Raw genomic sequence first — 14,385 nt, 5'->3', positions numbered from 1 at the left:
AATTCAGTTCAAATCAATTATGGGGCATGTTTTTGTGTGTGTAAGGGCACATAGGTGCTAATCTTGTGTTGAAATTAATTGGAAGGTGAGGGATTTGAACAGGGAAGCCATCCGGGTACATTTAAAGTCTGCGTGGTAGAAGCAGAACAAAAGCTCATAATACAAAATTACCATGTTTTGATAGGATTGAATGCCAATAACAGATTAGGTTGAGCAGAAAATGCATTGTGCATTGCTGTACCTTGTAAATGTAAAGTATGTATTGGAGGTGAATAGTATGTAAAGACTATGTAAAGAATATATTGGTGGTGAATATAGTGACAGAATGATAAGTGTAAAGCTGGAAATTGAAGGAGTGATGATAAATGTCATCAGTGCATATGTCCCGCAAGTGGGGTGTGGGATGGATGAGAAAGAAGATTTCTGGAGTAAGATGGACGAAGTAGTGGTAAAAAGAAAGAGTTGTGTTTGGAGCGGACTTCAATGGGCAAGCTGGAGAAGGGAAGAGAGGTGATGGGTAGGTACAGTGTCAAGGAATGGAAAGTGGAAGGGCAGATGGTGGTCATTTTACAAAAATAACGGAAATGGCAGTGATAAATACATATTTTAACCACTTGAGACCCAGCAAAACATTTTAGGAAAAAATTAGTACGTCATTACATTGTTTAGAGCATTAATAATAATGGTAAATGGACTGCGTTTATATAGCGCTTTCAACAGACCCATGGCCATCCAAAGTGCTTTACAAGTTGCCTCACATTCACCCATTCACTCACTCATTCATACACCGACGGCAATGGTGTCAGCCATGCCAGGCGCCATCCAGCTCGTCGGGAGTAGCTGGGGTTGGGTGTCTTGCTCAAGGAGACCTCGACACTTGGTCAGGTGGAGCCAGGGATTGAACCACCAACCTTCCGGTTTGTAGACAACCTACATGAACCACTGAGCCACTAATAATAATAAAAATTAAAAATGATATTTCATTCATGAGTTATACTACGTCCTTGGTAGAGGACATCGGTACTCAATTAAAGAAAAATAAAATAAAAAGACATGAATGCATAGACAAAAACAAGGTTTTTTTTTTTTTTTTTTTTTTACCAAACTTTGTATAAAGATAATTCTCAACTATGTTATAACAGAATGATTTGATATACCATTTTTCTTTATGCAAAACGTGTGTAAAATGGCCATAAACAGGTTTTCTCATTATATATAATGTATCTATAAACTAAATCTAATTTGCATATTATTGTGTTTTTGGGGCAACGTAATGAAAAAAGAAGTGTAATAATGGGAGAAATAATTTACAAAATTTCATAATATTTCATAGGAATATTGAAATATAATTTCTTTCCCTATTAAACATGATTTTAGTCCCTGTGTCCTCATATGAGGACATGTATGAAATCAACATCCTGTTTTGTAACAGAAAGTCATATTTTGATTTGAAACCCCATAACATTTTCCTGGGATGTTAATTTATGATACACAGTTAAAAAATAAGTCAGATTTAAATGATAGTTATAAAATATTATCATATTTCCATAAGAGTGTCACTAAATTAATATCAGACATTTTTGATGACCGAGGAGAGGGAGTGGTCATGGTGAAACATCCAAACATTTAGTATCTCTGTAAAGCCCTGAATGTGCTCTACAGGACATCCAGACTTAAAAGTGGCATGTATAGTCTCAGAGAAATTCACTAAAATATAATGTCCTCATATGAGTATGCAGAAGAAGGAGAAGCACAGGGTGACGTATAAGAGTGGAGGAAGGTGCACACTATGGGACTATGTTCTATGCAGGAGATGAAACCTGAATGAGATCAAAGACTGTAAGGTGGTGGCAGGGGATTGTGTAGCTATGATGGTGGTTTGTAGGATGACTTTGAAGGTGAAGAGAAGGAAGAGATTGAGGACTCAACTAAGGATAGAATGGTGGAAACTGATGGAGGAAGACTGTTGCTTGAAATTCAGGGAGGTAGTGAGACAGGCACTCGGTGGCGGTGAAGAGTTACCGAATGACTGGGTGACCACTGCAGAAGTGGTGAGGGAGACAGCTAGGAAGGTACTTGGTATGACATCTGGACAGAGGAAGGAAGACAAAGAGGCTTGGTGGTGGAATGAGGAAGTACAGGAAAGCATAATGAGAAAGAAGTTGGCAAACAAGAATTGGGATAATCAGAGGGAAGAAGAGAGTAGGCAGAAGTACAAGGAGATGCGGTGTAAATCTTAGGAAGAGGTGGCGAAGCGTTAAAGAAATCGCGTATGACAAGCTGGATTAGAAGTTGGACACTGAGGAAGGGTTTAAGGACCTGTACTGATTGGCTAGACAGAGACATAGAGCTGGGAATGATGTGCTACAGGTTAGGGTGATAAAGGATACAACTGGAAATGTGCTGACAAGTGAGGAGATAGTGTTGAGAAGGTGGATGGAGTATTTTGAGGAACTGATGAATGTAGAAAATGAAAGAGAGAGAAGGTTGGATGATGTGGAAATAGTTAATCAGGAAGTACAGGGGATTAGTGAGGATAAAGTGAGGGCAGCTATGAAAAAGATGAGGAGTGGGAAGGTGGTTGGTCCAGGTGAGATATCAGTGTAGGCATGGAGATGCTTAGGAGAGATGGCAGTGAAGGTTTTAACCTGGTTGTTTAATAAAATCTTGGAAAGTGAGAGCATGCCCGAAGAGCAGAGAAGAGGTGTACTGGTACCTAATTTATAAGAACAAAGGATATGTGCAGAGCCTCAGTAACTACAGGGGTTTAAAGTTGATCAACCAGACCATGAAGTTATGGTAAAGAGTAGTGGAAGCTAGACTGAGAGGAGAGGTGATGATCTGTGAGCAGCAGTATCGGTTCATGCCAGGAAAGAGCACCATGGATGCAATGTTTGCTTTAAGAGTGTTGTTGGAAAAGTATAGAGAAGGCCAGAAAGAGTTGCATTGTGTGTTTGTGGATTTAGAGAAGGCTTATGATGAGAGAAGAGTTGTGGTACTGTATGAGGAAGTCAGGACTGGCAGAGAAGTATGTGAGAGTGGTGCAGGATATGTATGAGGACAGTGTGAAGGTGGGACTGCATCAAGGATCAGCTCTAAGCCCTTTCTTGTTTGGAATGGTGATAGACAGGCTGACAGATGGGATCAGGCAGGAACCCCCATGGACTATGATGTTTGTGGATGATATTGTGATTTGTAGTGAGAGTAGGGAGTAGTGAGTTTGGAGAGTTGGAGGTACGCACTGGAGAGAAGGGGACTGAAAGACAGTAGGAGCAAGACATGTGCATTAATGGGAGAGAGGGCAGCAGAACTGTAGAGTTGCAAAGAACAGAAGTGGAGAAGGTGCATAAGTTTAAATACTTGGGGTCAGTTGTCCAAAGTAATGGAGAGTGTGGTAGAAAAGTAAAGAAGTGTGTGCAGGCAGTGTGGAGTGGGTGGAGGATAGTGTCAGGAGTAATTTACAATAGAAGGGTACCTGCAAGAGTAAAAGAGAACATTTACAAGACGGTAGTGAGACCAGCTATGTTGTATGTCTTGGAGGTGGTGGCACTGACAAAAAGACAGGAGAAGGAGCTGGAGGTGGCAGAGTTGATGATGCTACGATTTTCTTTGGGAGTGACAAGAATGGACAGGATCAGAAATGAGCATATTAGAGGGACAGCGCAGGTAGGAAGATTTGTAGACAAAGTGAGGGAGGCAAGACTAAGATGTGCAGAGGAGGGATGCAGGGTATGTCACGAGAAGAATGTTGACGATGGAGCCACCAGGCATGAGGAGATGCGGAAGACCAAAGAGGAGGTTCATGGATGTGGCCTCCATAATCCTTAAATGGAAGACGTTTGGGACGACCAGAACCCTTCCTAGAGCTGGCCGTCTGGCCAAACTAAGCTATCAGGGGAGAAGAGCCTTGGTGAGAGAGGTAAAGAAGAACCCAAAGATCACTGTGGCTGAGCTCCAGAGATGCAGTCGGGTAATTGGAGAAAGTTGTAGAAAGTCAACCATCACTGCAGCCCTCCACCAGTCGGGGCTTTATGGCAGAGTGGCCCGACGGAAGCCTCTCCTCAGTGCAAGACACATGAAAGCCCGCATGGAGTTTGCTAAAAAAACAGAGAAATAAGATTCTCTGGTCTGATGAGACCAAGATAGAACTTTTTGGCCTTAATTCTAAGCGGTATGTGTGAAGAAAACCAGGCACTGCTCATCACCTGTCCAAAACAGTCCCAACAGTGAAGCATGGTGCTGGCAGCATCATGCTGTGGGGGTGTTTTTTTAGCTGCAGGGAAAGAATGGCTGGTTGCAATCCAGGGAAAGATGAATGCGGCCAAGTACAGGGATATCCTGGACGAAAACCTTTTCCAGAGTGCTCAGGACCTCAGACTGGGCCGAAGGTTAACCTTCCAACAAGACAATGACCCTAAGCACACAGCTAAAATAACGAAGGAGTGGCTTCACAACAACTCCGTGACTGTTCTTGAATGGCCCAGCCAGAGCCCTGACTTAAACCCAATTGAGCATCTCTGGAGAGACCTGAAAATGGCTGTCCACCAACGTTTACCATCCAACCTGACAGAACTGGAGATGATCTGCAAGGAGGAATGGCAGAGGATCCCCAAATCCAGGTGTGAAAACCTTTCGCATCTTTCCCAAAAAGACTCAAGGCTGTATTAGATCAAAAGGGTGCTTCTACTAAATACTGAGCAAAGGGTCTGAATACTTAGGACTATGTGATATTTCAGTTTTTCTTTTTTTAATAAATGTGCAAAAATGTAAACAATTCTGTGTGTTTTTCTGTCAATATGGGGTGCTGTGTGTACATTAACGAGGAAAAAAATGAACTTAAATGATTTTAGCAAATGGCTGCTATATAACAAATAGTGAAAAATTTAAGGGGGTCTGAATACTTTCCGTACCCACTGTATATTGCCAATAAAAGTCTTTAAAACTTATGATATGATTATCATTGTTTTTCAGTATACCATAGAAACATGTGGAAAAATAATCTACATACTAAAGCAGCAAACTCTGCAAAACACAACATTTGTCACTGCCAAAACTTTTGGCCATGACTGTTTAGCTTTACAAAAAATTATGCTAATTTATTTTAAAGGTTTTTTTTTTTTTTTTTTTTGTATTTTTGAAAAAATAATTTAGAATTGCAATTATTTTAATAATATGTCTTAGTTCAGTTATTATATTAACATATCATTTAATGACAAGTTACAAAATGGCACCCTGATGTTTGTAAAATCTTCTGGAAACTCTAGCTGTCAATTTTAGTGCAAATTTTAATCTTATCTTGTGTGCCTTAAACTGCAACATGAAAATATTATTCCTGCTTTTACGTTATTAAATCTTTTTTATACAAAAGACATTTTTTTTTAGATCTTAGGAATGAAACGCTAAATTTCAATCACACAGGCTTGCTCTCTCAGCTGAGTGATTCTGTTCATTTGAGAATAGGGTTTCTAAATTGGGAACTACCGCCTGAAGCAAAACGATTCTGAGGGGGATTTTCCATTAAGGCCACATCATTATACTGGAGATGCTGGCTTTTGTTTATGTTATTGCAGGGTTCTCAGACACAGAAAGATATAGATGAGTATACTGGAGTTAAATGGGGGGAAAAAAGAGATTTAGATTCAGAAGTGTGTGAGTAAGCTTTGCCCATGTATTTATAAATAAAATGAAAAGTTCAATGAAATGTTATTCATCATATGTAATTTTCCAGATATCTGTTATTTATAGCTAATAACAAACATAAATGGTGAAAGAAAGTGGTCATGTCAATTATAAAATCATACATTTGGACACACTATGATGTTTAATTTAAGGGAATGGTAACATCCAATTAGTAAATTGTAATCATATCTCTATTTTATCTTCATATTTTATTTTATAATTTCCTGTCTCTTTGCAGGCTACTCACCCACATTGCACAGTGAATGTAATCCTATTAGAAAAGATTTAGAGGATAAGATGTCGGTCAACCCATAGTGACACTGTTAATAGCACAGCATTTCCTACTAACAGTGAGTGAGCGAAAGGATGAAATACTTTCTTGCCACATTCATAATGACAAAGGGATTTGCCCGTCTGGTTAAAGGTAACTTTGCATATCATTTGTTAATTTGCCTTTTCATTCATTTAATATTTTTTTATTTGCTGGCTTTACAGAGGCTTTTATTTTAGCCTTTGGAATTTCAGGATTTATTATGCACATGTTTGATGTGTGCATCTGTTAAGTTGCATCTGTTTTCCTTGAATGTCCTCTAAATGCACTTGTAAGGCAAAATGTTTGATGAATATGATTGTGTTATCCTTGACAAAAAAGTTGTAACTGTTTTATTGCTACTTTTGTCAAATAAACTCAATTTAGACTCAGTGGGCAACATGAGTCAATAAATATGGAGTGAGCATTTAGGTAATCTCCTTACAAACCTTCAACATGCAAATCAAATAAGAATTCTGACACAACAGAACGTAACATTACTGTTAACCAGTTAAATCAGTTCCTAAAGGCTGCTGGGCTACACAACTGCATATGGAAGTAAGCAATAACATGCAGGCCCTGTACCATTATCACAAGTGTTATGAATGCAGAATCACAGATCGTCCATCGTTATAAGTGCTTTTTAGAATGGATTGTATATTATTAGCACATGTACATAACTAACATAGAATCTAGCTTTTTTTATTATTATTTGTACATCTACAAATATCAATTGATTAAAAAAAAAAAATGTTAAGTGACAAACATTCAGTAAACTAGTCTAGAAAATGGCAAATAAGAATGTTCAAGATAAAGAAATGTCATGTGCCCAGTTTTTTTTTTTTTAGAAATGTATACTTTGTATTCGTGGTTTCATGACTTTGAAAAACTTTTATACCATTAATATCATTTTCAAGAACAAGAAATTTAGTGACTCTATCTAGAAATGTTGTAGTTTAACAATTAATAATCAACAATTTTTCTTCACACCATGAATACATGTGAGTGATATTATATTTTGGGGGAGTCATTCCACAGTTTTGCAATCTGAACTGACCTCACCATAAAAAGGCTAAATTATCTGATATGTTAAGAGACTTATTGGCATTGTCCTCTCTTTCACATGACAAATATTAATAGGATTATTATTATTTTTTTTTTTAAGAAATAATAGTAATATATATATATTACTATATATTATAATATAGTAATATATAGTAATATATATTACTATTATATTATATATATATATATATATTTTTCTGACATGTTTGACATTAAGCCCCACAAAAATGTCAAAATGAATTTTAATTCAAAAATGTACTGTTTATTGAAGACATGCATGAGGCATGTTTGGCATGTATGAATTACATTTTTTATGTACTGAATAAATTAATGAGTGCCATGTCATAGACCCATCAATTCTATTATTTCTTTATGCAGAATGCTGGGTGGCAATTTGTTGAAGATTTGGCAAATGTCCGGCCAATCAGCTTCCTCCATCTCATTTACATCCCATCTGCCCTGGAGAGATCTAGTGACAGCATTAAACTATAAGGAAATAAGCTTTGCCAATCTAAGGACCCAAACAGGTTTCAGGGTCTGATAAGGATTTCACTCTCTAGTCCTTACTTCTGGAGAACTTCAGTCTATTGCAGAATGGTATCTCTACTGTATGCTTTGTTACTCTGGACAGCATGGGCTCAATTTCCTGTTGTCAAAACCAAAGAGGTTGTTGAAGAGTCTAAAACCACAGACAAAACAGACACTTCTCAGACTAACACACATCGAGTTAGCAGTGGCTTAATGCAGTGTGGTGAATACAGCAATGAAGTGATGCCAAACGGTCAATGTCGTTTAATAGCCACATTACCTCAGCTGGAGGAGCAGAGGTGTCCGGACATGTTCCGCTGTACAGATGAAGTCTCCTACTGGCTGCGTGAGAACGAAGAGCGCAAGCAGCAAATGCAGGACCTGAAAGAGACCATTTCAGAGCTTCAAGAAGAGCTGAGGAATCACAGACACCGTATCAAAGTGCTGGAGCTGCAGGTAAGAGTTATCCACCTTATTTTCCCGTAAGAGCAGGCGCAGCCATTTTTAAAATGAATGGGTCTGGCTTCCGGTGTCATCTGCTTCCAGATATTTTTAGCTGTACAAAACAGCTCATTTTGCTGCTTGATATTGCAAACTGCTGTGTCTTACCATATTATTTGAATGTTTTATCTTAATTATGTACAAAATGGTTTGTAGTGTGAACTGTTTTATTGTGTAAACAATGACTATTGCGATGTATTCTCTTTTATAGCATCTCATGCATGGCACAGCTTTTTTAATTTAGTCTAATAACCTGAAACAATATGAACAAAGTGCATTTTTACATTCTTCTGTGCTGCTTTTCCATTGTTTTTCTATGTAAACATACAAGGGTGCCGTAACGGGGGGGAATGTTAGGACAATTCAAAGGGCTGGAAAGGGAGAGAGGGCCCGGAATGTGATTTTTACCAAGGGGGACTTCCCTCCATCCCCAGTCGATAGTCAATATGCTGTTCAGGGGGCCCAGAAACCAGCAGCAGTTGTGCATGGGGTAGCCAACCCTAGCTCCACCCCTGCTTTAAAAGCATTAAATATTTTTAACACGTTGAACTGGAAAAAATAAAGGCATGCATTAACGCATTAATTTTGACAGCACTAATATATATATTTATATATATATATATATATATATATATATATATATTTATATATATATATATATATACATACACACACACACTCACTGGCCACTTTATTAGGTACATCTAGCTAGTACCGGATTGGACCCCCTTTTGCCTTCAGAACTGCCTTAATTCTTTGTGGCATAGATTCAACAAGGTGTTGGAAACATTCCTCAGAGAGTTTGGGCCATATTGACGTGAAAGCATCACACAGATGCTTCAGATTTGTCGGCTGCACATCCATGATGCGAATCTCCCATTCCACCACATTCCAAAGCTGCTCTATTGGATTGAGATCTGATGACTGTGGAGGCCATTTGAGTAAAGTGAACTCATTGTCATGTTTAAGAAACCAGTCCGAGATGATTTGAGCGTTGTGACGTTGCATTATCCTGCTGAAAGTAGCCATCAGAAGATGGGTACACTGTAATCATAAAGGGATGGACATGGTCAGCAACAATACTCAGGTTGGCTGTGGCATTTAAACAATGCTCAGTTGGTTCTAAGGGACCCAAAGTGTGCCAAGAAAATATCCCCCACACTATTAAACCACCACCACCACCAGCCTGAACCGTTGAGACAAGGCAGGATGGATACATGCTTTCATGTTCTTTACGCCAATTTCTGACCCTACGGTCTGAATGTCGCAGCAGAAATCGAGACTCATCAGACCAGGCAAAGTTTTTCCAATCTCCTATTATCCAATTTTGGTGAGCCTGAGCGAATTGTAGCCTCCATTTCCTGTTCTTAGCTGACAGGAGCGGCACCCGCTGTAGTATTCTGCTGCTGTAGCCCATCTGCTTCAGGGTTCGACGTGTTGTGCGTTCAGAGATGATATTCTGCATATCTTGGTTGTAACGAGTGGTTACTTGAGTTACTGTTGCCTTTCTATCATCTCTAACCAGTCTGCCCATTCTCCTCTGACCTCTGACATCAACAAGGCATTTTTGTCCACACAACTGCCGCTCACTGGATATTTTCTCTTTTTCGGACCATTCTCTGTAAACACTAGAGATCGTTGTGCGTGAAAATCCCAGTAGATCAGCAGTTTTTGAAATACTCAAACCAACCCGTCTGGCACCAACAACCATTCCACGATCAAAGTCACTTAAATCCCCTTTCTTCCCCATTCTGATGCTCGGTTTGAACTTCAGCAAGTCGTCTTCACAACATCTAGTTGTTGCCATGCTGCCATTGCTGCACTCACCAAATCGAGTTGGTGCCATGTGATTGGCTGATTAGCAATTTGTGTTACCAAGCAATTGAATATGTGTACCTAATAAAGTGGCCAGTGAGTATATATATATATATATGTGTGTTTGTGTGTGTATACAATAAGATTTTTTATGGAGTGCAAAGTTGTGAGGTACAGAAGCAGAGACCAGCTTGATGCAAATGGCTGTAAATACAGTACAATACAGTCGGCTACAATTGGATGGTTGGATGAATTTCTGACATGCTTTACAATTTTTTTTCATTGTTTATTTAGTAGGCGAAGTCTTTGTCTTTACAGCACAGATTACATATTAACAGGTGTGCTGCAGCTCTGCCTTATACAGGAATCTAGAGACGGATGTTGAAGTAGTGCACTGTTTCTGCACTAATGCCTTCTTAACCCTGATCAGTTACTGGATTAGAGCTGGAACCTGTCCCAGAGACACATAGCCATTGTCAACAATGCTTTACATCCATGAACTACGAAAAATATGTAGCCTATGAGCTGTTACTTATCTATAAATTGGCAACACAAACCAATGTAGTTTCTTTTCAATGTCAATTATCTAGTGCCTCGTAAGATTGCAACACAAAGATTCAAAGTTATAACAGAGGTTTATTATTTTCTAATATAAGGTATTTTCTATCATCATTCTTTCATTAACAAAGCTGAAATAAAATTTATAAAGTGTCTACTTTGGTAGTTATTCTTCTACTATTTTACTGGATAATTTGGGTTATTTACTTAAGTAGCCTAACTGAATGCTATACTTTTACTTATAACTCATCCAAGCACAAGGCATACATTTTTCTCTCTCTACAGTTTCATTTAGACCTTTTTAGTACATTTAGACCGCACATATTTCTCAGTTCATTGTGACATAAACATCTTTTTATTAAAAATATATATATATATATTTCTGAGATTGTGTGTATTTGAGTCCTTTACTAATGCACTGCTTAAACTAAACACTTGTGCTCTTACTTAATTAACTCATCCAAGCACAAAGCATACATTTTCTTCCCACAATTTTGTTTACACCTTTTAGTACATTTAGACCACACATCTTTTGTCTTCTTTATTCCAAAAGTTTAAAAAAACTTTTTGTTTGAAAGTATGTTTAATATGAATTTTTATGACTGCACACTTTTTAATTTCAATGCAGTTTTCTGTTAACTTTTTAAACCCCTGTGAATAATATTGTTTTGTTGGGTCACTTTCAAATCCCTAAATTAACTGAGTTACCGGATTAAGCTAATCTGTTTTAGTTTTCCATTTGTTTTCCTGTTTGCAAATAATAGATGTGCTGTGTCCTCAAAGTGCACTGTGCTTTGAATTGCTGAATGTTGTTTTCCTGTGCTGGCAGCGTGAGGAGAAGTATGGAATGAACTCATCTTTAGAGCATCGTTTCTACATGCTGATGGAGTTCTACGAAGAGGCCAATGCACTGCTGCACATCCACAGATCACTCATCTACGACATGCAAAGACAGATTCGCAATCTCACTATGATAGTAGAGCGTGTGAGGCGCAATCCTGGCTGTATGATCAATATCATCCGCACAAGCCCGCTCCTCAGCGCTCAGGATACCCTTCACCCAGGTCAGCATGACTAGGTACTGAAGATTTTTAAAGTGGTTATTTGATCATTAAAGGGATAGTTCACCAAAAAAATTTAAATTGTGACATCACTTACTCACCCTGATGTAATTCCAAAATGGTATGACTTTAGTTTCTGTCAATCAAATGAAAGTCAAAACAACAGTGAACCCCAGTGACTTTCATTATATGGATAGAAAGAATTAATAAATAAAAAAAAGACTAAGAAATTTTTTACAATCTTCACTGGGTGAGTAAATGATGACTGAGGTGTAATTATTGGGTGAACTACTGCTAATCAAAAAGTATAACTCAAATAAGGAACAATAATACTACAAGGTCATTGGCATCTCAGAACTCATACTGACATATTTGGACATGTTTTTTTTTTTTTTATATTTGTTTCCTCAGAGGTTCAGCATGTACGAAACTGTCCAATTGACTGTGCATCCCTTTTCTACAATGGAGTCCATAGATCTGGGATTTTTACAGTTGTCCCTTCAATAGGATCGACTCCTGTAGAAGTTTATTGTGATATGGAGACCCAAGGTTTGCATTTCTGTGTTTATAGACAGGAAGTTTGGGTTAAATTAGGAGCATTAGTGGATGTTAATTGGGATTAAAGAATCATTCTTTGGACCAGGAGGTGGATGGACCATGTTTCAGCGTCGACAGGATGGAAAGGTCAATTTCAACCGCAAATGGACAGAATATAGGGATGGCTTCGGAGATCTGCATGCAGAATTCTGGCTAGGAAATGACCATATCCATGGTATCTCCAGCCAGGGAGAGTATTCCCTCCGCATTGACCTCGAGGACTGGAATGGCAAGCACAAACATGCACTGTACCAGAACTTCTGGTAAACATTTGGAAAGATTAAGTTCTTAGAATACCACTTAGTTATTTTTATTTTTTTTGTTTTCAATATACTGTAATAAAATAATTTAATCACATTTCTGTAATATTTAATATTATTAATACATTTAAATTCATAAATATTTTAATAAATGAAAATATTTAATAAAAAACAGTTATTCTTAAAATCAGATATGCTGTATTAATATTAAAATGTCTGACATATTATATACATTTAATACAGTAGTATTAAATTCCATTATATATAAAACATATAAAATACTAAATATACATATAAATATTCATTATTTAAATATAAAATATTAATATTAAATTAATGCAGGTTTGATTTTTTTTTCTGAACCTGGTCCAAAATGTTGCATCATATTGTTTTCATCTCTTAAATTTCCTTAGGAGAAAATCCTTACAGATGCTCCAAAATTAAAGGAATAGTTCAGCCAAAAAATTAAAATTTGCTGTAATTTTAAAATCACCCTCAGGCCATCCAAGATAGACAAGTTTTTCTCTTCATCTGAACAGATAAAGTTGCTAACCAGTGGATTCTTTGAAGTGAAAGGGTGCCATCAGAATGAATCGTTTAAAGTTAAAAGTTCTTTATTACAAACATGCAGTTTCTCACTTCACAAGACTTTAATTAATGGTGTGGAGCAGTGTGAATTACTTTTGGATTATTGTGATGCTTTTATCAGATGTTTGGACTCTCATTCTGATGGCACCCATTCACTGCAGAGAATCTATTAGTGAGCAAGTGATGTAATGCTAAATTTCTCCAGATCTGTTCAGATGAAAGAAGAAGAAAAAAAAAAAAAAAAAACTCATATACATCTTGAATGGGCTGCATTTTTCTAATCCACTCAACCAAAAATGCTTGCTTTTGTAGGATTGAGAACGAGGACAACCTCTACCGTCTCCATGTATCGGGATTCAGTGGTACAGTTGAGGACTCGTTTGGCTGGTACCATGACAAGCAAAGCTTCAGCACTCCAGACACAGGTGACATCTGTGCTGAGATATCTCACGGAGGCTGGTGGTACCATCAGTGCTTCTTTGCCAACCTCAATGGAGTGTATTATAAGGTCTTATACAAATGAAGGAAAAATTAAACCATTTCAAGATATAAAATATGAGCCCAACCATCTTAACTGTGTCCTATGTTTATCTTGACCACCAGGGGGGGCGTTACTCTGCCAAAGGGATGAATCTTCTGGGGCCTGATGGGATTGTGTGGTATTCTTGGAAGGACTCAGATTACTACTCCTTGAAGAAGGTGAGCATGATGATCCGCCCACGGACCTACAGGCCGCGCCTCTCCCCATAACAACACAGCTTTAGGACCTGTGTAAAACAATGCTGCAGTGACATCATCAGGTCATTGTTAATTCTCCGTGGCTAAGCAATTACTTAACTGTGGTTAAAGGGAAAGTCTCATCTGGACTCGTTTTGGTCAAACTTGTCTTATGATCTTGGTCTTTGACATTCTGAAGCATTCTATGTATTGTAACTAATATAATCAAATTATAAAACAACATGCATTATTAGGTTTTAATGGATAACTTTTAACATGTACAAAAACAATTGTATTTGATTTGGATAATCGTTATTAATTAAATAGAAATAATTCATAACTTAATATAATTGATACATATACTTTGTTTATGTTAATTGATGTTACTGTTACACTTCATTGGCTAGAAATATTCAGAGGTGTTCTTCAAAAAAAGACACTTTGAAGAATGTTGGTAATCAAACAGTTGATAGTAGCCATCGACTTCTATAGTATTTTCTGTACTATATTAAATATTAGTCAGTGGCTACCGTGAAATTGTTTGGTTACCAACATTCTTCAAAATATATATATAAAAAACCACACATACAGGTTTGGAACAAGTGGAAATGGAGTAAATGATGGCAGATTTTTTCATTTTGGGTGAACTACTTTCAGAAAACCTTTTTAATTCATTATGATTTTATTCTATTTTTTTAAATGAAAT

At 37.5% G+C, this 14,385-nt stretch overlaps 1 protein-coding gene across 1 annotated transcript; it reads left to right on the top strand.

The window, feature by feature from the left end:
• Positions 1 to 5,844: 5,844 nt before the first annotated feature.
• LOC109047629 (fibroleukin) lies at positions 5,845 to 13,934 on the top strand. Its single transcript, XM_042774202.1, has 7 exons — positions 5,845 to 6,103; positions 7,433 to 8,038; positions 11,286 to 11,520; positions 11,929 to 12,066; positions 12,161 to 12,377; positions 13,275 to 13,470; positions 13,566 to 13,934. The coding sequence occupies exons 2-7, from the start codon at positions 7,649 to 7,651 to the stop codon at positions 13,710 to 13,712; spliced, it is 1,323 nt and encodes a 440-aa protein (XP_042630136.1). The 5' UTR covers positions 5,845 to 6,103; positions 7,433 to 7,648; the 3' UTR covers positions 13,713 to 13,934.
• Positions 13,935 to 14,385: the final 451 nt, after the last annotated feature.

This window comes from Cyprinus carpio, chromosome A17 (genome assembly GCF_018340385.1).
Source record: "Cyprinus carpio isolate SPL01 chromosome A17, ASM1834038v1, whole genome shotgun sequence".
Lineage (NCBI taxonomy): Eukaryota > Metazoa > Chordata > Actinopteri > Cypriniformes > Cyprinidae > Cyprinus > Cyprinus carpio.
The sequence above is the reverse complement of the archived record's forward strand: the minus strand, read 5'-3'. Positions and strand labels throughout refer to the sequence as shown.

Coding starts and splice junctions, on each gene's coding strand:
- LOC109047629 (XM_042774202.1), top strand. CDS start 7,649: ATGGTATCTCTACTGTATGCTTTGTTACTCTGGACAGCATGGGCTCAA. Junction 12,067..12,160: donor TTGTGATATGGAGACCCAAG/GTTTGCATTTCT, acceptor TCTTTGGACCAG/GAGGTGGATGGACCATGTTT. Junction 12,378..13,274: donor GCACTGTACCAGAACTTCTG/GTAAACATTTGG, acceptor TTGCTTTTGTAG/GATTGAGAACGAGGACAACC.